The sequence below is a fragment of the Hyla sarda genome, chromosome 6, assembly GCF_029499605.1.
Source record: "Hyla sarda isolate aHylSar1 chromosome 6, aHylSar1.hap1, whole genome shotgun sequence".
Classification (NCBI taxonomy): Eukaryota; Metazoa; Chordata; class Amphibia; order Anura; family Hylidae; genus Hyla; species Hyla sarda.
The window spans coordinates 304618488-304645283 of NC_079194.1; the positions used below are offsets into that span (position 1 = coordinate 304618488).

Consider the following 26796-nt stretch of genomic DNA (forward strand, 5'->3'; position numbering starts at 1 on the left):
TTTACTGTACCCCTGAATTTCACCATAGATTTTTACTATACCCCTGAATTTCACCATAGATTTTTACTATACCCCTGAATTTCACCATAGATTTTTACTATACCCCTGAATTTCACCATAGATTTTTACTATACCCCTGAATTCCACCACAGATTTGTTTTCAACATTATATGCGCAGGACCTTATACAATTTCATGGCCACCATTCCTAGATTTCAATATCCAGTGCACACATGTCTCACGTCTATAATAAAAGTCACACCTTTCCCCTCCCCTCTTTTTATGGACACTACGTAAAGCTGATGCGATCAGCATGAAAAGTGTCTAATATACGGAATGATGGGATGAAGGCCTGTAAAGTAAAACCGATGGTAAATCTGTCTTAGTCGGCCACAGTTTTCATTTTTCAAAAGCCAAATGTGAAAACGCGCTTATACGGCAGGACCTGAGATGGCGACATCAAAGAAAGAAAAAACTTTTTACGTGTTGGAATTTGCAAGAACGGCGTCTGTTGTGAACAGGAAACATTACGGTTGGGTGACGTAATTCGTAACCACTGGGTGTTTATGTCCTGGGATAAGTCTGGAGCACTAAAGACTTGGGAAGACATGGTGACCAGGATCGGTGCCGTGTACTTTTGCGTTGACTTGCAGGGCTGATTGGTGGTGTTCAGCCATGAGACCTCAGAAGGTCATGTTGGAACTTGGGGCTCAGAAGAACGTTGTGTTCTTATAAAGCACTTGAGGGACTCACCAAAAGTAACCGTGTCCTCTGCAATGAGCAGGTGCAATGTCTAACGTCTGAGGAGCCGGTCACTGGCCACTTCTACATGGACATGTGATAGGAACGATCTGCCCGGCGTAGTCCACCAGCAGGATAGTCGCCTCCACATTTCCATTTTGGATGTTCTCAGATACCTGAATAAAGCTCTACCGGAATGTTGGATCAGAAACAACTGGGAATGGTCTCCATGATCACCAGATCTAACACCATGTGTGTTACGCCGAGCGCTCCGGGTCCCCGCTCCTCCCCGGAGCGCTCGCTACACTCTCGTTTCTGCAGCGCCCCGGTCAGTGGATCCACTGACCGGGTGCGCTGCGATACCGCCTCCAGCCGGGATGCGATTCGCGATGCGGGTGGCGCCCGCTCGCGATGCGCACCCCGGCTCCCGTACCTGACTCGCTCTCCGTCGGTCCTGTCCCGGCGCGCGCGGCCCCGCTCCCTAGGGCGCGCGCGCGCCGGGTCTCTGCGATTTAAAGGGCCACTGCGCCGCTGATTGGCGCAGTGGTTCTAATCAGTGTGTTCACCTGTGCACTCCCTATTTATACCTCACTTCCCCTGCACTCCCTCGCCGGATCTTGTTGCCATTGTGCCAGTGAAAGCGTTCCCTTGTGTGTTCCTAGCCTGTGTTCCAGACCTTCTGCCGTTGCCCCTGACTACGATCCTTGCTGCCTGCCCCGACCTTCTGCTACGTCCGACCTTGCTTCTGTCTACTCCCTTGTACCGCGCCTATCTTCAGCAGTCAGAGAGGTTGAGCCGTTGCTAGTGGATACGACCTGGTCACTACCGCCGCAGCAAGACCATCCCGCTTTGCGGCGGGCTCTGGTGAAAACCAGTAGTGACTTAGAACCGGTCCACTAGCACGGTCCACGCCAATCCCTCTCTGGCACAGAGGATCCACCTCCTGCCAGCCGGCATCGTGACAATGTGACTTCTTTCTGTGGGGACATTAAAGGGGTATTCCCGCCAAAGACATCTTATCCCTATCCAAAGGGGGATAAGATGTCTGATCATGCAGGGGCCCACTGCTGGGACCCACCGCGATCTCCTTGCAGCAACCGGTGTTCTGTGCCGGATGCTGCCGCAGTCTCGGAAACCTCTGTGTTTCCAGGACTGGAGATGTGACGTCACGCCACGCCCCCTTGTGAGGTCACACCACACCCCTCCATTCATGTCTATGGGAGGGGCATGACGGCCGCCACGCCCCCTCCCATAGACATGAATGGAGGGGGCGTCGCGTAACTTCACGTCTCCGGTCCCGGCTGGAACAGCAGTCCCGCATAGAATGTGGGTGCTGCACAGAGATCATGGGGGGTCCCAGTGGCTGGCCCCCTGCAATCAGACATCCCCTTTGATAGGGGATAAGATGTCTTTGGCTGGAATACCCCTTTAAGGACTCATCTGCCCCCGGATCTGACTGACCTGAGACAACAAATCACTGACGCAGTGGAGTCCAAGAAGATTCTGCCCGTATCTGGACAGGACCGCACTACCACCTAGACGTTTGCCGTGTCACCAATGGAGATCCCTCAGAACATTTGGACGTCTTCTCGTGTTAATACATTTGTGTTATTTTCTCGTTCTTTTTTTAATCACTGCGTAGATCCATTTGGTGACTATTTATGGAGAACATCTCGCCCTTTGTACAAAAGGTCCCGGTTCGGTCCCTTGTCCCGGGAGTCGTTGATCTTGCTCTGTAATAAGTCTACAATATTCCGGACACATCTAGATGCGGTGATTACGGTGTAATCATTTACCACATGCCTTACATTCCGGCTTCTGCTCATTGTCAGACTGGTGTTTGTGAAGTTATGGCAGATTTTCCATCCATCTGATCTAGAACCGGTGCCTGTCCCCGCGCAGCTCACAAACAGACTGCGGATACTATGGAGACTATCAGATCGTGGGACAAGAAACAGTCACTGACTGACCACAAAGAGGAAGCTCCGGGAGGGGTTCACATAATAAAATTATAATGACCGCCATTCTCTGGGAGCATCCGAAATTTTAACCCAAACAGCTCCGAACCTTCACAAACTGCAATGTCCCAGGTTATGTCTATTATAAGTGTTTCTGGAATTTTCTCTCGTGCTGAACCTACTCTCTGGACCTCTCCCCCTGCCGGACATTCAGGGACTACAAATATACAAATATCTTTCCGGATTACAGGGTCAATAGACTTCAGGCTTTGGCATCTGCCATACTGGGGGGAGGGGGGGGGGGGCAGCCTGGGATTTGGGTAAAAGCAGAGACTGAGCTACTTATTGCCGGTTGTGACATCGGAGATCAGTAGATATCAATACAGCAGAGGAGAGATTAATAAATGGGGCACAAGTCATCTTTTTGGAATTCTGGTGCCTTAAAAATGTATTTCTGGGTTGGACCCCCCCCCCCTTCTCTCTTTGTGTGTATATATATATATATATATATCCTCACTGGCAATTTTATTGGGTACACCTCTCTAGTCCCAAGTTGGGCCCCTTTATACTGTCTATAAATGTACTGCACTTGTTCCTCAGAGATTTGGTTCCATATAGACATGATGACATCACACAGTTCCTCCATATGGACATGATGACATCACACAGTTCCTCCATATAGACATGACATCACACAGTTCCTCCATATGGACATGATGACATCACACAGTTCCTCCATATGGACATGATGACATCACATAGTTCTTCCATATAGACATGATGACATCACACAGTTCCTCCATATGGACATGATGACATCACACAGTTCCTCCATATGGACATGATGACATCACACAGTTCCTCTATATAGACATGATGACATCACACAGTTCCTCTATATGGACATGATGACATCACACAGTTCCTCTATATAGACATGATGACATCACACAGTTCCTCTATATGGACATGATGACATCACACAGTTCCTCCATATGGACATGATGACATCTCACAGTTCCTCCTTATAGACATGATGACATCACACAGTTCCTCCATATAGACATGATGACATCACACAGTTCCTCCATATAGACATGATGACATCACACAGTTCCTCCATATGGACATGATGACATCACACAGTTCCTCCATATGGACATGATGACATCACACAGTTAATCCATATGGACGTGATGACATCACATAGTTCCTCCATATGGACGTGATGACATCACACAGTTCTCCATATGGACATGATGACATCACACAGCTCCTCCATATGGACATGATGACATCACACAGTTCCTCCATATGGACATGATGACATCACATAGTTCCTCCATATGGACATGATGACATCACACAGTTCTCCATATGGACATGATGACATCACACAGCTCCTCCATATGGACATGATGACATCGCACAGTTCCTCCATATGGACATGATGACATCACATAGTTCCTCCATATGGACATGATGACATCACACAGTTCTCCATATAGACATGATGACATCACACAGTTCCTCCATATGGACATGATGACATCACACAGTTCCCCCATATGGACATGATGACATCACACAGTTCCCCCATATGGACATGATGACATCACACAGTTCTCCATATGGACATGATGACATCACACAGTTCCTCTATATAGACATGACATCGCACAGTTCCTCTATATGGACATGATGACATCACACAGTTCCTCCATATGAACATGATGACATCACACAGTTCCTCCATATGGACATGATGACATCACACAGTTCCTCCATATATACATGATGACATCACACAGTTCCTCTATATAGACATGATGACATCACACAGTTCCTCTATATGGACATGACATCACACAGTTCCTCCATATGGACATGATGACATCACACAGTTCCTCCATAAAGACATGATAACATCACACAGTTCTCCATATGGACATGATGACATCACACAGTTCCTCCATATAGACATGATGACATCACACAGTTCCTCCATATGGACATGATGACATCACACAGTTCCTCCATATGGACATGATGACATCACACGGTTCCTCCATATGGACATGATGACATCACACAGTTCCTCCATATAGACATGATGACATCACACAGTTCTCCATATAGACATTATGACATCACACAGTTCCTCCATATGGACATGATGACATCACACAGTTCCTCCATATGGACATGATGACATCACACAGTTCCTCCATATGGACATGATGACATCACACAGTTCCTCCATATAGACATGATGACATCACACAGTTCTCCCGTATAGACATGATGACATCACACAGTTCCTCCATATAGACATGATGACATCACACAGTTCCTCCATATGGACATGATGACATCACACAGCTCCTCCATATGGACATGATGACATCACACAGTTCTCCATATGGACATGATGACATCACACAGTTCCACCATATAGACATGATGACATCACACAGTTCCTCCATATGGACATGATGACATCACACAGTTCCTCCATATAGACATGATGACATCACACAGTTCCTCCATATAGACATGATGACATCACACAGTTCCTCCATATAGACATGATGACATCACACAGTTCCTCCATATAGACATGATGACATCACACAGTTCCTCCATATGGACATGATGACATCACACAGTTCTCCATACGGACATGATGACATCACACAGTTCCCTCCATATGGACATGATGACATCACACAGTTCCTCCATATGGACATGATGACATCACACAGTTCCTCCATATGGACATGATGACATCACACAGTTCCTCCATATAGACATGATGACATCACACAGTTCCTCCATATGGACATGATGACATCACACAGTTCTCCATATGGACATGATGACATCACACAGTTCTTCCATATAGACATGATGACATCACACAGTTCCTCCATATGGACATGATGACATCACACAGTTCCCCCATATGGACATGATGACATCACACAGTTCCTCCATATGGACATGATGACATCACACAGTTCCTTCATATGGACATGATGACATCACACAGTTCCTCCATATGGACATGATGACATCACACAGTTCCTCCATATGGACATGATGACATCACACAGTTCCTCCATATGGACATGATGACATCACACAGTTCCTTCATATGGACATGATGACATCACACAGTTTCTCTATATGGAGATGATGACATCACACAGTTCCTCCATATAGACATGATGACATCACACAGTTCCTCCATATAGACATGATGACATCACACAGTTCCTCCATATAGACATGATGACATCACACAGTTCCTCCATATAGACATGATGACATCACACAGTTCCTCCATATGGACATGATGACATCACACAGTTCCCATCAGATCAGCAGTTTGTGAAATCCTCTGCACCAACAATCATGCCTCGTTCACAGTCACTTAAATCTCCTTTATACCCCGTTCTGATGGTCAGTTTGAACTTCAGCCAGTTGTCTTGACCACATTTGCATGCCTAAATGCATTGAGTTGCTGCCATGTGATTGGCTGATTAGATATTTGCCTTAACAAGCTGTTGTACAGGTGTACCTAATAAAGTGTCCGGTGTGTATCTGTATACCAGACAAATTGATCCCCTGTATGTAAACACAAAATTAGGGGGCGGTTTGTTTCAGGTAAAAAAAAAATTATAAAATAAATAAAAAAGCGCCAAAAATAAGATGTGTGAACTTAGCCATGAACTGGTAAAAAAAAAAAAAAAAAAATTATATTAAAAAATTGGGAAAAAAAAAAACCTGATACAAATTGTTATTCTGATGGACGATTCAAACGGATTCTTTAAAAGAAATGGACACTTTGTATCAGTTTTGTACCAGTTTCTCATCCGTTTACACCAGGATCGGGGAGGAGTCCCCGCGGGGTCTGTCGCTTTATGTACACAGCTCTTATGCAGACGTATGTCCCTCCAATAAACCGTCCAAACCCCAGGGCCGCCATGGACGTGTGAGGATCCGCTGATCCCAATCTTATTTACTATGAATTGGATTTTATGGATTATTCAGACCCAGATAATCAATTGTCCCGATTGCTTCCCCAGCGCTGAGCCGTCAGCCATTGATTCCTCAGGTTTAGTATTAACCGTCCCGGATGTGCCCCCACCCCCGATACCTCCAGGGGGGATATCGTGTTATCTATGTAAATATAAGATTATTATCTCGTGTTTATAGTTCTGTTCCTGCATCATATCAGATTATGGAAATGTGATGGCGGCCTGTGAGATATTCATGGTGGGCTGGGGGCTCCAACAAAAAACGGGGCCCGGATATCGCCATATGTACAAAGTGTAATGTAGTGTCATGTCCCCTCTCTCTTAGGGCCCCATAGCTGCCTCATGTCCCCTCTCTCTTAGGGCCCCATAGCTGCCTCATGTCCCCTCTTTCTTAGGGCCCCATAGCAGCCTCATGTCCCCTCTCTTAGGGCCCCATAGCAGCCTCATGTCCCCTCTCTCTTAGGGCCCCATAGCTGCCTCATGTCCCCTCTCTTAAGGCCCCATAGCAGCCTCATGTCCCCTCTCTCTTAGGGCCCCATAGCAGCCTCATGTCCTCTCTCTCTTAGGGCCCCATAGCTGCCTCATGTCCCCTCTCTCTTAGGGCCCCATAGCAGACTCATGTCCCCTCTCTCTTAGGGCCCCATAGCAGCCTCATGTCCCCTCTCTCTTAGGGCCCCATAGCAGCTTCATGTCCCCTCTCTCTTAGGGCCCCATAGCTGCCTCATGTCCCCTCTCTCTTAGGGCCCCATAGCAGCTTCATGTCCCCTCTCTCTTAGGGCCCCATAGCTGCCTCATGTCCCCTCTCTCTTAGGGCCCCATAGCAGCTTCATGTCCCCTCTCTCTTAGGGCCCCATAGCTGCCTCATGTCCCCTCTCTTAGGGCCCCATAGCTGCCTCGTGTCCCCTCTCTCTTAGGGCCCCATAGCTGCCTCATGTCCCCTCTCTCTTAGGGCCCCATAGCTGCCTCATGTCCCCTCTCTCTTAGAGCCCCATAGCAGCCTCATGTCCCCTCTCTTAGAGCCCCATAGCTGCCTCATGTCCCCTCTCTGTTAGGGCCCCATAGCAGCCTCATGTCCCCTCTCTTACGGCCCCATAGCTGCCTCATGTCCCCTCTCTCTTAGGGCCCCATAGCAGCCTCATGTCCCCTCTCTTACGGCCCCATAGCTGCCTCATGTCCCCTCTCTCTTACGGCCCCATAGCTGCCTCATGTCCCCTCTCCCTTAGGGCCCCATAGCTGCCTCATGTCCCCTCTCTTAGGGCCCCATAGCTGCCTCATGTCCCCTCTCCCTTAGGGCCCCATAGCTGCCTCATGTCCCCTCTCTGTTAGGGCCCCATAGCAGCCTCATGTCCCCTCTCCCTTAGGGCCCCATAGCAGCCTCATGTCCCCTCTCCCTTAGGGCCCCATAGTAGACTCATGTCCCCTCCCTTAGGGCCCCATAGCTGCCTCATGTCCCCTCTCTCTTAGGGCCCCATAGCCGCCTCATGTCCCCTCTCCCTTAGGGCCCCATAGCAGCCTCATGTCCTCTCTCTTAGGGCCCCATAGCTGCCTCATGTCCCCTCTCTCTTAGGGCCCCATAGCTGCCTCATGTCCCCTCTCTTAGGGCCCCATAGCTGCCTCATGTCCCCTCTCTTAGGGCCCCATAGCTGCCTCATGTCCACTCTCTCTTAGGGCCCCATAGCTGCCTCATGTCCCCTCTCTCTTAGGGCCCCATAGCTGCCCCATGTCCCCTCTCTCTTAGGACCCCATAGCAGCCTCATGTCCTCTCTCTTAGGGCCCCATAGCTGCCTCATGTCCCCTCTCTTAGGGCCCCATAGCTGCCTCATGTCCCCTCTCTTAGGGCCCCATAGCTGCCTCATGTCCCCTCTCTTAGGGCCCCATAGCTGCCTCATGTCCCCTCTCTCTTAGGGCCCCATAGCTGCCTCATGTCCACTCTCTCTTTGGGCCCCATAGCTGCCTCATGTCCCCTCTCTCTTAGGGCCCCATAGCAGCCTCATGTCCTCTCTCTTAGGGCCCCATAGCTGCCTCATGTCCTCTCTCTTAGGGCCCCATAGCTGCCTCATGTCCACTCTCTCTTAGGGCCTCATAGCTGCCTCATGTCCCCTCTCTCTTAGGGCCCCATAGCTGCCTCATGTCCCCTCTCTCTTAGGGCCCCATAGCTGCCTCATGTCCCCTCTCTCTTAGGGCCCCATAGCTGCCTCATGTCCCCTCTCTCTTAGGGCCCCATAGCAGCCTCATGTCCCCTCTCTCTTAGGGCCCCATAGCAGCCTCATGTCCCCTCTCTCTTAGGGCCCCATAGCTGCCTCATGTCCCCTCTCTCTTAGGGCCCCATAGCAGCCTCATGTCCCCTCTCTCTTAGGGCCCCATAGCAGCCTCATGTCCCCTCTCTCTTAGGGCCCCATAGCAGCCTCATGTCCCCTCTCTCTTAGGGCCCCATAGCTGCCTCATGTCCCCTCTCTCTTAGGGCCCCATAGCAGCCTCATGTCCCCTCTCTTAGGGCCCCATAGCTGCCTCATGTCCACTCTCTCTTAGGGCCCCATAGCTGCCTCATGTCCCCTCTCTCTTAGGGCCCCATAGCAGCCTCATGTCCCCTCTCTCTTAGGGCCCCATAGCTGCCTCATGTCCCCTCTCTCTTAGGGCCCCATAGCTGCCTCATGTCCACTCTCTCTTAGGGCCCCATAGCAGCCTCATGTCCCCTCTCTTAGGGCCCCATAGCTGCCTCATGTCCACTCTCTCTTAGGGCCCCATAGCTGCCTCATGTCCCCTCTCTCTTAGGGCCCCATAGCAGCCTCATGTCCCCTCTCTCTTAGGGCCCCATAGCTGCCTCATGTCCCCTCTCTCTTAGGGCCCCATAGCTGCCTCATGTCCACTCTCTCTTAGGGCCCCATAGCTGCCTCATGTCCCCTCTCTCTTAGGGCCCCATAGCTGCCTCATGTCCCCTCTCTCTTAGGGCCCCATAGCTGCCTCATGTCCCCTCTCTCTTAGGGCCCCATAGCAGCCTCATGTCCCCTCTCTGTTAGGGCCCCATAGCAGCCTCATGTCCCCTCTCTGTTAGGGCCCCATAACAGCCTCATGTCCCCTCTCTCTTAGGGCCCCATAGCTGCCTCATGTCCCCTCTCTCTTAGGGCCCCATAGCTGCCTCATGTCCCCTCTCTGTTAGGGCCCCATAACAGCCTCATGTCCCCTCTCTGTTAGGGCCCCATAGCTGCCTCATGTCCCCTCTATCATGGCAGATAATTTCTCCCTTTATATTAGTTTCTATCCGGCCATTTATAACCCCGGGAAGGTTTCCTGTTTCTATTGAAGATTCTGGGGGCGGATAGTGACTAAAAACACAAAATGGCTTTTAAAAAAAAATAATAATAATTTGTCAGAAAATTCTTGAAGTTCTAGTTTATAGGGTTGGTGAAATGGGACGTAATAAATATGTATGAATAAATATCACATACAGGTAAATTATAGTAGCAACAATAATGCTAATAGCAGAAATCATAGGATATAATAAAAACATTATTTTATGTCTTAATATTATTATTGTTTATGGTGTGATAATAATAATAATAATAATAACAATAATAATAATAATGTTACACCAAAAATAAAAGTATTACAAATTCCAAATACTGCCCAATAATAATTATTATAATCATCATACATAATAAATGCAGTTTTTATATTTATTATTATTATTATTATAACTGCAATATTTTTTCTTTTTGGTATTTGTGTTGGTATAATAATAATAATAATAAGAATAAGAAGAAGAAGAAGAAGAAATAATACACCAACAATAAGAATACCAAAAATTCCAAATACTGTCCAATAATAATATTAATAATTATTTTCATCATACATAATAAATGCCTTTATTATTATTATTATTATTATTACTGCAATATTAGTTTTTTTTGGTATTTGTCTTGGTATAATAATGATAATAATAATGTATGCATTTATTATGTATTATTTTTATTATTATAATCATTGAAAAAATTGAAAAGGATTCATATCAATGGATAATCATCATTAATTGTAACAATAATCAATCATTTTTACTAGTGTTGTTATTATTATTATTATATTTGAATACCCCCCCCCCCCCCCCCCGGTCAGATCGCTATGGAGGTAGATGTATAGTCGGTACCTGTCTGCGTGGGCTCCAGCCTCGTCCTGCACAGGTGACATAGGACATGGAGGCCGATCGTGTCCCTCATGTGCGGAGGAGGAGGGTCCGGACATGGCCGACACTTAATCCTATTACAGGAGATTTCCTTTCTGTGTTTATCTCTCACCTCGTTTTGCGCTATGAGGGACTGGGCCGCAGCCAAGGGACCAATAAGAGAAGTTTTAAATGGCTACAAATACGACCCAAAATATATTGTGTGAACTCGGCCTCATAATACAAAGGCCCGGAGTATGGGGAGAATGTATTGTCGGGAACATCGGACACATTGTTCGGCTATTATTGGATTTGTTACCACGGCTGGATACAATGATCCCTTCATTCTACATCCATATTGACTTCTCAGCAGTGTCACATGACCCCAATGGCCGTCATCCTCACCTCACCACCTCTAAATTTGGGTCCCGGTGTAGATAACCGCACCAGTCAGGGACAAGCTGTCAATACCGTGTCCGTCGTGAAGGTCGTCACCTGTTACCGTCGGTGATCGTACCGTCAAGTCAGAATCTCATTGTTCTTAAATTTGGATATAAAAATAAAATTCTTGTTGATGTTTTCCGTGTAACGATGGAAACCGTCAACAAGTGGGATCTTATTATTGTTATGTTCTGATTCCCTGGCGGTGAGATGATCGCCTCTGCCTCCGGAACGTCTACTGATCTGCTGATCTTAAAGGGGTACTCCGGTGGAAAACCTTTTTTTTCTTTTTCAATCAACTGGTGCTAGAAAGTTAAACAGATTTGTAAATTACTTCTATTAAAAATCTTAATCCTTCCAGTACTTATTAGCTGCTGAACACTACAGAGGAAATTATTTTCTTTTTGGAACACAGTGCTCTCTGCTGACATCATGACCACAGAGCTCTCTGCTGACATCACAACCACCGTGCTCTCTGCTGACATCTTTGTCCATTTTAGGAACTGACCGGAGCAGCATATGTTTGCTATGGGGATTTTCTCGTACTCTGGACAGTTCTTAAAATGGACAGAGATGTCAGCAGAGAGCACTGTGGTCGTGATGTCAGCAGAGAGCACTGTGCTCTTAATGTCAGCAGAGAGCTCTCTGTTCCAAAAAGAAAATAATTTATTCTGTAGTATTCAGCAGCTAATAAGTACTGGAAGGATTTAGATTTTTTTAATACAAGTAATTTGAAAGTCTGAATTCAGGTAGAAGAAACCGACATGGTCGCACATCTACAATCTTGTTTAATGATCTAATTGCTTCTCAGCATAATATCAAAACTAACAGGTTGATCAAAAAGTACCAAGCCCACTCGCCACGTCAAGGCCACCTACCTACACTTAGGTAGTCAGACTGGGAGGCTGCTAGGAAAGAAATGGCCCTTGTGTAGCTAACTACTACTTATATAGGGTTGGGCTGAGGGGGTGGGGAAGAGTGCAGCACATGTTCAAACAAAATAAAAAAGAGGGGAAAGAAAACACAGTGTGAATTCAGGTAGAAGAAGCAGACATGGCCGCACATCTACAATCTTGTATAACTATTGCATCCTGTTCACACTGGTGTGGTACTGCGTGGCGGCTGCTCCCTCCGTGGCACCGTGTCTGCGTGGGGGGGGCGTCCCGTGGGCTGGTTCGAGTGGCATTTGGAGCTGCTCGGCCAGCGGGTCGTTCCCCTCCCATGGGCACTGGTGTCGTGGCGGTGGTGGTCGCCGCGTGGTGCAGCGCCATTTTATGTTAGGGATGTTAGGGACCCGCCACATCCAGGTGGCCATGACGAGGCTGGCGGGCTTCATGCACTTTATGATCATAAAGTACACAAACGACCTGTTTGTTTTATATATATTGCTGAGAAGCGTTAGATCATTAGTGCATTTTGTGGATGTGCGACCATGTCTTTTTTTTTTTTGTCTCTGTATCTATAATTTAAAAGTCTGTTTAACTTTCTGGCACCAGTTGATTTAAAAAAAAAAAAAGTTTGCCACGAAGTACCCCTTTAATGTGCAACTAAGTATAAATGATCGTGCTGAGTCCTCCAGCTCGGGAGACACTCTTTGATCCAATAATTTTGCTGGGAGTTGTAGTTTCCCAACATCTGGAGGACCACAGTTTGGAGACCACTGCTTGAGTCCAAAGCAGCAGCATCAATATATGTGTTGCTGCTGCATGACAAAAAGGAAAGTTAACCCTACACATTTAAATTTCCCACATCTCCTGCAGCAGCAGCGATATATAAGTTGCTGCTGCAGGACATTAAAGGTGTACTCCACCGCAAACTTCTTATCCCCTATGGCGCGGCGCCCCGGCATTCAGCGCACGGAGCGAACTCTGCTCTGTGCCTGATGACTGGTGATGCGGCCGCTATGCCCCCCTCCACCCACTTTTATGGGAGGAGGCATGATGGCTATGATGTAGCCGTCACCCCTCCTCCCATAGAAATAAATGAAGGGAACGTGGCAAGACATGGCGAACGTGGAAGCTGCAAGCTTCCGCGTTCCTGACACTGCCCCTGCCAGCACAGAGATCATTGTGGTCCCCAGCGGCGGAGTACCCCTTTTAGTAATGTAGTTACCTCTGCACATTTAATTGTCCTTTATGTTCCGCAGCAGCATGAATATACAGTATGTGCTGCTGCAGGACAAAATGAAAAGTAGATAACCCTACACATCTAAATTTCCTTTATATTCTGCAGCATTAGCACCACTATATGTGCTGCTGCTGCAGGACATAAAGTAAAGTAGTTAACTCTGCATGTTTAATTGTCCTATACGTTCCGCAGCAGCAGCACAAATATATGTGCTGCTGTGGGACAAAATGGAAAGTAGGTAACCCTACACATCTAAATTTCCTTTATATCCTGCTGCATTAGCACCAATATATGTGCTGCTGCTGCAGGGCATAAAGTAAAGTAGTTCCCTCTGCACATTTAATTGTCCTTTATGTTCCACAGCAGCACAAATATATGTGCTGCTGCTACTGTGGAACAAAATGGAAAGTAGGTAACCCTACACAACTAAATTTTCTTGATATCCTGCTGTATTAGCACCAATACATTCGCTGCTGCTTCAGGGCATAAAGTAAAGTAGTTACCTCTGCACGTTTAATTGTCCTTTATGTTCCTCAGCAGCAGCCCCAATATATGTGCTTCTGCTGCAGGACCTAAAGGAAAGTTAACCCTACATATCTAAATTTCCTTTACATCTTACAGCAGTATATATATATATATATATATATATATATATATATATATATATATTGCTGCAGGACATGAAGGAAAGTTAACCCTACACTTCTTCATTTCCTTTATGTCTTACAGCAGCAGCACAAATATATTTGCTGCTGTTTTGCTTTTTTCCAATATATTTGCTGCTGCAGGACATAAAGGAAAAATAGTTAACTCTGCAAATTACGCTTTCCTTTATCTTCTGCAGCAGAAGTACCCATTCATGTGCTGCTGCTTTGGACTGAAGGAAAAATAATTTATAGTAGTCAAAATTAGCACTTTTTTATGGAACTGTAAGAAGGGAAAATCGTGTTTATTGTTCCAAGTTGTAAAAACATGCTACAGAACCACAAAATTAACTTCTGCAATAAACTGCAACCTACTATGAACGAGAACTGCGCCAGGACAAACCTCTTAACAGTTTCCGCAGATCTCTGCTCTGCAATTTCCTTCTCCAGTTCCCTTTCTTTCGCCTCTTTCTGTCCGATGGGACAATCCTCCGGGACGGTGAACAGGGAAAAGCCATCCTTACTGTCTTCTTCTCGAAGAACTTTGGCAAAAACTCTCTCAGCTAGAAGTCGGACTTGTTCATCGACCTCCGAAATACTCAGACGAGGGAATTGCCGCGGCATCTCTCCTAAAGGGTGAGACAAGATGGGAAGGTAACTAAGATCAAAAACCAATAGAGGGGAACGCAACCGGTCAATGGATTCACCCACTATAGGGTCTAAGGAAGAGCGAGAATCATTACTACTATAATAAAATAATGAAAAGGTCCGGAGTATGAGGAGAACGTGTTGTTGGGAACATTAGACACATTGTTCGGCTATTATTGGATTTGTTACCACGGCTGGATACAGTGATCCCTTCATTCTACATCCATAGTGACTTCTCAGCAGTGTCACATATCATATAAGGAGACATCATGCAAGAAGACATCATAGAAAGACATCATGCAAGGAGACATCATGGAAGGAGACATCATAGAGGGGGACATCATAGAAGGAGACATCATAGAAGGAGACATCATAGAAGGAGATATCATAGAAGGAGACATCATAGAAAGAGACATCATAGAAGGAGACATCATACAAGGAGACATCATAGAAAAATACATCATAGAAAGAGACATCATAGAAAAATACATCATAGAAAGAGACATCATGGAAGGAGACATAATGGAAGGAGACATCATGGAAGGATACATCATAGAGGGGGACATCATAGAAGGAGACATCATAGAAGACATCATAGAAGGAGACATCATAGAAGACATCATAGAAGGAGACATCATAGAAAGACATCATAGAAAGAGACATCATAGGAGACATAATACAAGGCATCATAGAGGGAGACATCATACAAGAAGACATGCAAGGAGACAACATACAAGGAGACAACATACAAGGAGACAACATAGAAAGAGACATCATAGAAAGAGACATCATAAAACGAGACATCATACAAGGAGACATCATACAAGGAGACATCATACAAGGAGACATGATAGAAAGAGACATGATAGAAAGAGACATGGGAGACAACATGATAGAAGGAAACCACATCCTAGGAGAATTCCGTCTCCTACTTGGTGATATTTCTGGAGTCATCATTGCACAAGCGGCTCCTGTTTCACCCAGTGATCCTCACAGTCATTGCTGTAGGCGTATAATATATAATAAAGTATTTTTGTAGGCGTATAATATATAATAAAGTATTTTTGTAGGCGTATTATATACAATAAAGTATTTATTCAGCTGAGGACACAATGTAGGACATCAGAGAAAAGCTCCTATCACTGATCTACCAAGTCATGGATCCTCTGTCTAGTCCAACCGGTTCTTCCATATAAAACCTTAATATACATGAAGAAAGATGAAATGATGTCCTCTTTATAGGACAGAGCGGCCCCTGACCTCCAGGTCCTTGTGTACGGACAAACCCTACAACCATTGGGACCAAGGTCAAGCAGAAGTAACATCTCTTCATATCTGACCTCTCGGAGTCATTTCCAAAGACACAATATAATCTACGGACTTTATGCAAATACTTTATGGACTTCAGAATCGGGAAATGCAAGGACGGCGTGGCGGACACGTTCACCGGTGACGTCATCTAAATAAAATCATGCTCAAAGCAGTTGTGGAGTTTACTGCATATGTGTCACTGTACCAGGTGCTCCATGAGAACCAATCAGCAGCCTTCTCCTCTATACTAGCCCCGCCTATAAGATGTCTGCCTCCATGGTACTTGGGGCCATCTCTGCTTGTGGAACAGGAGATATTTATGTGCTGGCATCTTACAATGACCTCCAAATGTGTCATTAAAGGGGTTCTCCACCCCTAGACATCTTATCCCCTATCCAAAGGATGGGGGATAAGACGTCTGAATGTTGGGGTCTGCAGCTGGGACCCCCGTGATCTCTGTGCAGCAGTTGGCGTTCATTTAAATAGCTGGGTCCGGGCGGCAGGAGTCGTGACGTCACATGCCCTCTCCCATAGAGTTGCATTGAGGGGGGCGTGGTGTGACGTCACGAGGGGCATGGCCGTGACATCAAAATGTTCTGAACACTGGGGCAGGGGAGTACCCCTTTAACTTGCAACATACTGTGATGGCAATACCCGATCCTATTTCGCGGTAGTGTGGGGGTGGGGGGTGGGGTACGAGATCAGTTTCCCTTCCCTATATGCTTGTGTTGAGTAGCTGCTCTTTGAAAAGGGCCGCCATTCGTTTCATAAACACTTGGTCACATGACACCGGCTCCACTGACCGCCAACTTGGGTGCCGCTTTGGAATTGACACTTTGTAACAACTTCATGGGAAAGAGAAAACTAATCTGTGATATCCATGAAGTTGGCTCAGCCCCCGCAGTATTACTACACCACGACTTACTGTTACCGTCACATGACAAGGGGAAGAGTTCAGTTACCAATGAGGAACACAACAACAACTTACCCAGGAAACTATTCAAGTGTCAAAATATAAATTTCTCCGGAAGCGAATGAGGAAGGAGAAAGATCTCTGGGCCCCTAGAATACTCACGAAGGCAAAAACACCCAACATCAAGAGTCAACATCAAGATATATTTATTTAGAACCTACCTAAACACAATGGGGGGGGCAACATAAGTAAGTAATTTATAAATAATGTTATAAAATACTGAACTCACCTAGTGGTCCAGGGACTGCCATGGGTACTACACAAAGGCCACTTATCCCAGATGGTTATGTCCAGGGCAGACTTATGTTAGGTACTCTTCTCACTGATCTCTGGAAAGGGGTAACTAATGTTGGACTTGCCTTAGGAAAGCCAAAAGTTTGGCCGGCGTGCCCAAAGGTTTTCAAACTGGTGAGCCCAGTGCTTTGGGCCCCAAACACCTTTCCAAGATAGATCAACTGAGTCCTATGGGACCTCTTTGTTCTTAGTATCAAGAGAGTATGTAAGGACTTTGTTTGTCTACTGTAGATGAATCCAGTCCTAAAGGACCTCCTTGCCTACAGAGGGTGACCTCAGTCCTATAGGACCTCTTTTTCTACTGTAGGTGAGATCAAAATTCTGTGAACTCTGCGACCTTCAAGTCTAAAGTTGGTGACCCCAACCTAATGGAGTTCAGTCCTGAGGGAGCTAAGTCCTGGTCCACAGCAGATCAGCTCAGTCCTGAGGGAGCTAAGTTCTTGTCCACAATAGATATGGTGAATTATGAAGGACCTAAGTCCTGGTTCACAGCAGATAAGCTCAGTATTGAGGGAGATAACTCCTCATCCACAGTAGATCAGCTTAGTCCTGAGGGAGCTAAGTCCTGATCCACGGTAGATCAGCTCAGCCCTGAGGGAGCTAAGTCCTGATCCTTAATAGATGAGCTCAGTCCTGAGGGAGCTAAGTCCTGATCCTCAGTAGATCAGCTCAGCCCCGAGGGAGCTAACTCCTGATCCTCAGTAGATCAGCTCAGTCCTGAGGGAGATAAGTCCTGATCCACAGTAGATCTGCTCAGTCTTGAGGGAGCTAAGTCCTGATCCACAGTAGATCAGCTCAGTCTTGAGGGAGCTAAGTCCTGATCCTCAGTAGATCAGCTCAGTCCTGAGGGAGCTAAGTCTTGATCCTCAGTAGATCAGCTCGGTCCTGAGGGAGCTAAGTTCTGATCCTTAGTAGATCAGCTCAGACCTGAGGGAGCTATGTCCTGATCCTCAGTAGATCAGCTCAGTCCTGAGGGAGCTAAGTCCTGATCTTCAGTAGATCAGCTCAGTCTTGAGGAAGCTAAGTCCTGATCTTCAGTAGATCAGCTCAGTCTTGAGGGAGCTAAGTCCTTGTCCACAGTAGATCAGCTCAGTCTTGAGGGAGATAAGTCCTGATCCTCAGTAGATCAGCTCGGTCCTGAGGGAGCTAAGTCCTGATCCTCAGTAGATCAGCTCAGTCCTGAGGGAGCTAAGTCCTGATCTTCAGTAGATCAGCTCAGTCCTGAGGGAGCTAAGTCCTGATCTTCAGTAGATCAGCTCAGTCCTGAGGGAGCTAAGTCCTGATCTTCAGTAGATCAGCTCAGTCTTGAGGGAGCTAAGTTCTGGTCCTCAGTAGATCAGCTCAATCTTGAGGGAGCTAAGTCCTGATCCACAGTAGATCAGCTCAGTCCTGAGGGAGCTAAGTTCTGGTCCCCAGTAGATCAGCTCAGTCTTGAAGCAGCTAAGTCCTTGTCCACAGTAGATCAGTTCGGTCCTGAGGAAGCTAAGTCCTTGTCCACAGTAGATCAGTTCGGTCCTGAGGAAGCTAAGTCTTCATCCACAATAGACCAGTTCAGTCTTAAGGGATCTCAGTCCTGGTCCCTAGTAGACAAGTGCTGCTGCTCTCGGAGTCCCTAAAATCCTTGCTCGTCTGCTGCTCTTCTTCCTCTCAGCTCTTACTGCCGGAATGTTCTGACTGGAGACGACTGTAAGAGATGGGTCGTGAGAAACATGAAGACTAAGAAGGAGCCACCGAGGAGGAGGTCTGAGTGCGATGACACGTTATCGTCCCTCGCATCTTAGAGGGCATGTATATTTAGAGCAGATTACTGCCTCTCTTATTGCTCCTCCGGTAACTCTACTGTACGGTGTTTTTATAAGTCACCGCCACACGTCACCGGGGGAAGCAGAGACACCTGTTTAGCATAAGTGTCACATCGGATCACATGTCACAACACAGCTGCATCATCTGCATAGCTCTGGTCTGACTCAGGGGCAAAGCACCCCGTGCGCCCAAAAAACATGCGTGAACGAGGAAAAAAATGACGTAAATATTTCAGGATACCATTCTGTGAACCATTTTTATTTTTTTGGGATGTGGGAAATTTTTTATATTTATTAATGAAATTTACATTTTCTGCGGGGACAGTAAGATGCAAAAGGGCCTCATAGCAAGATCAGGGCCGGTCGTTTCTTTTCGTATTATTTTAGGAATAATAACATCTACTTCTGGGAATTGCTCTGCGCCATCAATGGTCCTGGTGGTCCCTGAGCTACTACCTCTCCAGAATCCACCCATAAGGTAAAAAAAAAAAACAAGTTATTTTAAAGGGGGTGCTGTCCCTTTAAGAACTTGGCAACATAAGTTGCTGTAACAGTATAGCGGTAACTTTACTTGCAGAACTCAAGGCTAACTTTACACCAGTGTTTCCCAACTGGTGTGCCTCCAGCTGTTGCAAAACTACAACTCCCAGCATGCCCAGACAGCCGAAAGCTGTCTGGGCACGCTGGGAGTTGTAGTTTTGCAACAGCTGGAGGCACAGCGGTTGGGAAACTGTACTGTACAGTGATTATTTTATTATATAATATATCTGTATAGCCCTCCATATTTAGATGTAGTAGAGCTGAACTGGTCATGAGGCTGTCCGGGCATGCTGGGAGTTGTAGTTTTGCAACAGCTGGAGGCACAGCGGTTGGGAAACTCTGCTGTACAGTGATTATTTTATTATACAATGTATCTGTATAGTCCTCCATATTTAAAAGTAGCAGAGCTGAACTGGTCATTAGGCTGTCCGGGGATGCTGGGAGTTGTCGTTTTGCAACAGCTGGAGGCACAGCGGTTGGGAAACTGCTGTACAGTGATTATTTTATTATACAATGTATCTGTATAGTCCTCCATATTTAGATGTAGCAGAGCTGAACTGGTCATTAGGCTGTCCGAGGATGCTGGGAGTTGTCGTTTTGCAACAGCTGGAGGCACCCTGCTTGGGAAACTCTGCATTACACTATGACTCAGGGAAATTTTTTGTCCAGACAAGTTCTTAGAAACATAGAATTAGATGCATTTACATGCAAAGTCAAGTCAATATACGACGGGCGCAACCGTCCTACTGGTTATCGAAACGGCTGGAAGTCACATTCGGTGCCCAACCCAGGGTTACATAATAAACCACATGATCAATTACAAAACGAATAATTATCGATCAGAAATTCAGGATATGATTCCGTGAACTGTTTTGTTTTGGGCTGTGGGAATTTCTTTTTTGTTGATTTATTCTATCAATGAAATGTACATTATCTTTAGGGACAGTAAGATGGAAAAGGGCCTCATAGCAAGATCAGGGCCGGCGACTCCTTCTAGTATCCTCCAGAATCCAGACGACCCCCGGCTGCAATCTGCAAAATACTCTCCTGAGCAAGAGAGGAATAAGGCCCCGACCCATTCCATGGAAAACAGAAGTTCTTTTAAAAGGGGTGCTGTCTCTTTAAGAACCTGTCAACTTAAGTCGCAGTAACTGTATAGCGGTAACTTTATCACAGGATGCGGAATATTGCAGAACTCAGAGCTAACTTCTTACACATTACATCAGTGTTTCCCAACATGTGTGCCTCCAGCTGTTGCAAAACTACAACTCCCAGCCTGCCCAGACAGCCAACGGCTCCTCCTCCTCCAGACTCCTCTGTCCTCCTCCAGACGCCTCTGTCCTCCTCCTCCAGACCCCTCTGTCCTCCTCCTCCAGACCCCTCTGTCCTCCTCCTCCAGACCCCTCTGTCCTCCTCCAGACTCCTCTGTCCTCCTCCTCCTCCAGACCCCTCTGTCCTCCTCCAGACCCCTCTGTCCTCCTCCTCCAGACCCCTCTGTCCTCCTCCTCCAGACCCCTCTGTCCTCCTCCAGACTCCTCTGTCCTCCTCTAGACCCCTCTGTCCTCCTCCAGGCTCCTCTATCCTCCTCCTCCTCCAGACCCCTCTGTCCTCCTCCTCCAGACTCCTCTGTCCTCCTCCAGACTCCTCTGTCCTCCTCCTCATCCCTCTCTCTCCCCCTCCAGAGGGGTGGGGGGAGGGGAGGGGGGGTCTGAATACTTCCTTATACATAAAATAGAGAGTTGTAGTTTTAAATAGAGTTGTAAAACATCGCATTACACTATGACCCAGACCCCAGACAGTTCACACAACCTGGGCCTCAATCTCCGCCCCCAACGACCCACCCTCCCCCACCCGCCATATCAGCAGCCAGCAGGACCACTTTCCTGTGCCAGCGCGTCTTATTCTGGCAAAGCATCAAGTAAACAACCACAGAAATAACCTTGTTTCTCCTTTATAAAATGTAAAACGTCATCGGAAACAAATTATTTTTCTTTTTTGCAGGGTAGGAAAACACATTTTTTTTCAGTGGGGATGTCGTGGTTATCTATAGTTTTAGTTGGTATTTGGGGCAGATGTGAGTTTATTTATTAGGTTTATTTTTTTACATTTTTAAATTTTGGAATGTTGTTTTTATTTTTTTTTTATTTTTTTTATGCCGTTCACCTTTCTAGATAAATTATGTTACATTTTATCAGTTTGAGTTTATGTTGAGTGTTTTTAAACTTTTTTTTTTTAATTAAAAAAAAATAACAGCAGTTTGACCCCCTAGATGCTATGGTCACTAGGAGCCACGGCATCTAGAAGGTTAAAAGCCACATTCAGCCCCAAATACAAACAGAGTGGAGGGGGAGGGGACTGGAAGTGACCAGGCCCCTCCCCCACCCCCCTTTACTCTGTGGTGCAATTGTGGCTAAATGTGGCTTTTAACCTTCTAGATGCTGCGGTTCCTATTGACTATAGCATCTAGGTGGTTTCACAGTTATTTTTTTTATTTCATGCTGTGCATGATCACATGACCTGCCAAATACCTCGCCCTTTAGGCCGTGCATTGTAATTATTCAGTCCACTATGCCCCCCCCTTACCAGTGTTCCAGGGACTGCCATGGGTCCTGCAGAAAGGACCCCCCCTACCAGTGTGCCTCTAGCTGTTACAATGACTACAACTCCCAGCATGCTGGGAGTTGTAGTTTTGCAACAGCTGGAGGCACAGTTGGTTGGTCACTGCCCCCCATCTCCCTTGTTGAGTACTGCAGCCGTTCCTATGGACAGAGGGGAGACCTGCATATTGTCACCTCATTGCTGTATCTACAATATACACAGGAACTTTATGTAACAATTTTTGTGATGTTTTGTAAACAAGATGTGAATGTTATTATAATATCACAAAACTCATTCTGAGAGGTTGATGACAGAAATAATTCCGTAAACGCGCGACACGTTTATGTTTATCAGGATATATGGTGAAAACATGAGATGTATATTAAAGGTTTATTTCCACAGATTGTAGTAAAATGTTTTGCTCCATGTAGAACAATGAAATGGTGCCGTACATTATATAATGTCTTCTCCTGCTGGTATACGGATTGTTATTGGATATCTGGGTAGATGACAAGAGAAAAGGTAAAAATTCTATATTCAAGCAACTCAGTGAGATATACAGGAGGAAGAGACTGCACACAGTGACTGCACAGGAGAAAGAGACTGCACAGTGTGACTGCACAAGAGGAAGAGACTGCACACAGTGACTGCACAGGAGGAAGAGACTGCACACAGTGACTGCACAGGAAAAAGAGACTACACACAGTGACTGCACAGGAGGAGGAGACTGCACACAGTGACTGCACAGGAGGAAGAGACTGCACACAGTGACTGCACAGGAGGAAGAGACTGCACACAGTGACTGCACAGGAAAAAGAGACTACACACAGTGACTGCACAGGAGGAGGAGACTGCACACAGTGACTGCACAGGAGGAAGAGACTGCACACAGTGACTGCACAGGTGGAAGAGACTGCACACAGTGACTGCACAGGAGAAAGAGACTGCACAGTGTGACTGCACAAGAGGAAGAGACTGCACACAGTGACTGCACAGGAGGAAGAGACTGCACACAGTGACTGCACAGGAGGAAGAGACTGCACACAGTGACTGCACAGGAGGAAGAGACTGCACACAGTGACTGCACAGGAGGAAGAGACTGCACACAGTGACTGCACAGGAGAAAGAGACTGCACAGTGTGACTGCACAAGAGGAAGAGACTGCACACAGTGACTGCACAGGAGGAAGAGACTGCACACAGTGACTGCACAGGAAAAAGAGACTACACACAGTGACTGCACAGGAGGAGGAGACTGCACACAGTGACTGCACAGGAGGAAGAGACTGCACACAGTGACTGCACAGGTGGAAGAGACTGCACACAGTGACTGCACAGGTGGAAGAGACTGCACACAGTGACTGCACAGGAGGAAGAGACCGCACACAGTGACTGCACAGGTGGAAGAGACTGCACATGAGGAAGAGACTGCACACAGTGACTGCACAGGAGGAAGAGACTGCACACAGTGACTGCACAGGAGGAAGAGACTGCACACAGTGACTGCACAGGAGGAAGAGACTGCACACAGTGACTGCACAGGAGGAAGAGACTGCACACAGTGACTGTACATTAGGAGTCAGGGGCACAGGAGAGTCTCATTCTAGCCAGGATCTGGGCTCAGGATATGAATTATTAATTATTCAGTATAAAGCCAGGAATGGATGTGATCAGAGAGGACGCCCCAGTCTTTTCTTTCACACGTCTCCTCCATTTATAATTTGGTTTTGTATTCAACAATTACAATTATAAACCTTAAGGTGTGAACACGTCCTCAGATATAAGAGATAAGGCGTCTCATGGATGATGATCGGGTGAAGTCATCGACTCCGACAACATTCTACAGAAGAACGCGGCACCAGACACCGAAAAGTTATGGCTGACAGTGTCCTCATGTCCGAAAATACCAGTCAGCCAAAAGGAATATTCAGCAGCTACAAGTCGCCAATTGGTGTATACAGGAGAGGTGCAGTGTATACAGGAGAGGTGCAGTGTATACAGGAGAGGTGCAGTGCATACAGGAAAGGTGCAGTGTATATGGTGTATACAGTAGAGGTCCAGTGTATACAGAAGAGGTGCAGTGTATATGGTGTATACAGGAGAGGTCCAGTGTATACAGAAGAGGTGCAGTGTATACAGGAGAGGTCCAGTGTATACAGAAGAGGTGCAGTGTATATGGTGTATACAGGAGAGGTCCAGTGTATACAGGAGAGGTGCAGTGTATACAGGAGAGGTCCAGTGTATACAGAAGAGGTGCAGTGTATATGGTGTATACAGGAGAGGTCCAGTGTATACAGAAGAGGTGGATTGTATACAGGAGAGGTCCAGTGTATACAGGAGACATGCAGTGCATACAGGAGAGGTTGCAGTGTATACAGGAGAGGTGCAGTGTATATGGTGTATACAGGAGTGGTCCAGTGTATACAGAAGAGGTGCAGTGTATATGGTGTATACAGGAGAGGTCCAGTGTATACAGAAGAGGTGCAGTGTATACAGGAGAGGTGCAGTGTATATGGTGTATACAGGAGAGGTGCAGTGTATACAGGAGAGGTGCAGTGTATATGGTGTATACAGGAGAGGTGCAGTGTATACAGGAGAGGTGCAGTGTATATGGTGTATACAGGAGAGGTGCAGTGTATACAGGAGAGGTGCAGTGCATATGGTGTATACAGAAGAGGTGCAGTGTATACAGGAGAGGTGCAGTGTATATGGTGTATACAGGAGAGGTGCAGTGTATACAGGAGAGGTGCAGTGTATATGGTGTATACAGAAGAGGTGCAGTGTATACAGGAGAGGTGCAGTGTATATGGTGTATACAGGAGAGGTGCAGTGTATACAGGAGACATGCAGTGTATACAGGAAAGGTGCAGTGTATATGGTGTATACAGGAGAGGTCCAGTGTATACAGAAGAGGTGCAGTGTATACAGGAGAGGTGCAGTGTATATGGTGTATACAGGAGAGGTGCCGTGTATACAACAACATATACAGCAGGGAGATTATATATATACAGGGGCTGGATGCAGTGTATACAGCAGGGAGATGATATATATAGGGGCCGGATGCAGTGTATACAGCAGGGAGATGATATATATAGGGGCCGGATGCAGTGTATACAGCAGGGAGATTATATATATAGGGGCCAGGTGCAGTGTATACAGCAGGGAGATGATATCTATAGGGGCCAGATGCAGTATATACAGCAGGGAGATTATAGATATAGGGGCCAGGTGCAGTGTATACAGCAGGGAGATGAAATATATATCATATATATATATATATATATACATATATATATGGGCCGGATCCAGTGTATACAGCAGGGAGATGATATATATAGGGGCCGGATGCAGTGTATACAGCAGGGAGATTATATATATAGGAGCAGGGTGCAGTGTATACAGCAGGGAGATTATATATATATATATATATATATATATATATATATATATATACATAGGGCCGGTGCAGTGTATACAGCAGGGAGATTTTATATATATATATATATATATATATATATATACACATAGGGCCGGTGCAGTGTATACAGCAGGGAGATTATATATATATATATATATATATATATATATATACATAGGGCCGGTGCAGTGTATACAGCAGGGAGATTTTATATATATATATATATATATATATATATATATATATATATACACATAGGGCCGGTGCAGTGTATACAGCAGGGAGATTATATATATATTGGGGGCCGGTGCACAGTTTGCTGTATACAGAGTTGGGTTTATAGAAGAACAAAGTGAATATGAGTCAGGACTACAAACCTTATTCCACCTATTATATAGGGGTGACCTCTGACCTCCCTATAACACTCTGCTTCCATCCTGTGGTGCGATACTCTGTATCTAAGCCGGTGCTGTCACCCTGAGCCCTGGCAGCTGGCACTCACCCTGGTATCACACATAGAAGCTCACGGTCTCCCTGACCCCTTGGAGGTCACCCCACCACCCCTTCTGGCTCACCTGGGGGTCCGGCTCTCCTTCCTGATGGGGGTCCCTGGTGCAGTATATAGTCAGCAGAGGCTTCTGTCCGGGCTCTGGGTCCTCTCACCTGCAGGGACTTCTGTCTATTACTCCAGGAAACTTGGTGCTCGACTCAGATTTCAGTCCCTCTGCTGGAAAAGAAAATCATTGTCATGTCCTCTGCCAGAAAACTCCCCACACCGTCCTGGAAGAGAATCAAACAATAACTAAATAAGGAGCAGAATGAGAGGAGGAGGGGACAGGAGGATGGGGGGGAGAAGAGGACAGGGGGACAGGAGGATGGGGGAGAAGAGGACAGGGGGACAGGAGGATGGGGGGGAGAAGAGGACAGGGGGACAGGAGGATGGGGGAGAAGAGGACAGGGGGACAGGAGGATGGGGGAGAAGAGAACAGGGGGACAGGAGGATGGGGGGGAGAAGAGGACAGGGGGACAGGAGGATGGGGGGGGGGAGAGGACAGGGGGACAGGAGGATGGGGGAGAAGAGGACAGGGGGACAGGAGGATGGGG

General features: G+C 46.5%; 1 protein-coding gene across 1 annotated transcript in view; it reads right to left on the reverse strand.

Annotated features, from left to right (window-relative positions):
* The window catches only part of AMPD3 (adenosine monophosphate deaminase 3), a 58572-nt gene extending 32129 nt beyond the window's left edge, over positions 1-26443 (reverse strand). Inside the window, 2 exon segments of the mRNA XM_056523099.1 lie at positions 14513-14738; positions 26268-26443. Coding sequence (XP_056379074.1) covers positions 14513-14733 — 221 coding nt within the window. The 5' untranslated portion in view covers positions 14734-14738; positions 26268-26443.
* Positions 26444-26796: the final 353 nt, after the last annotated feature.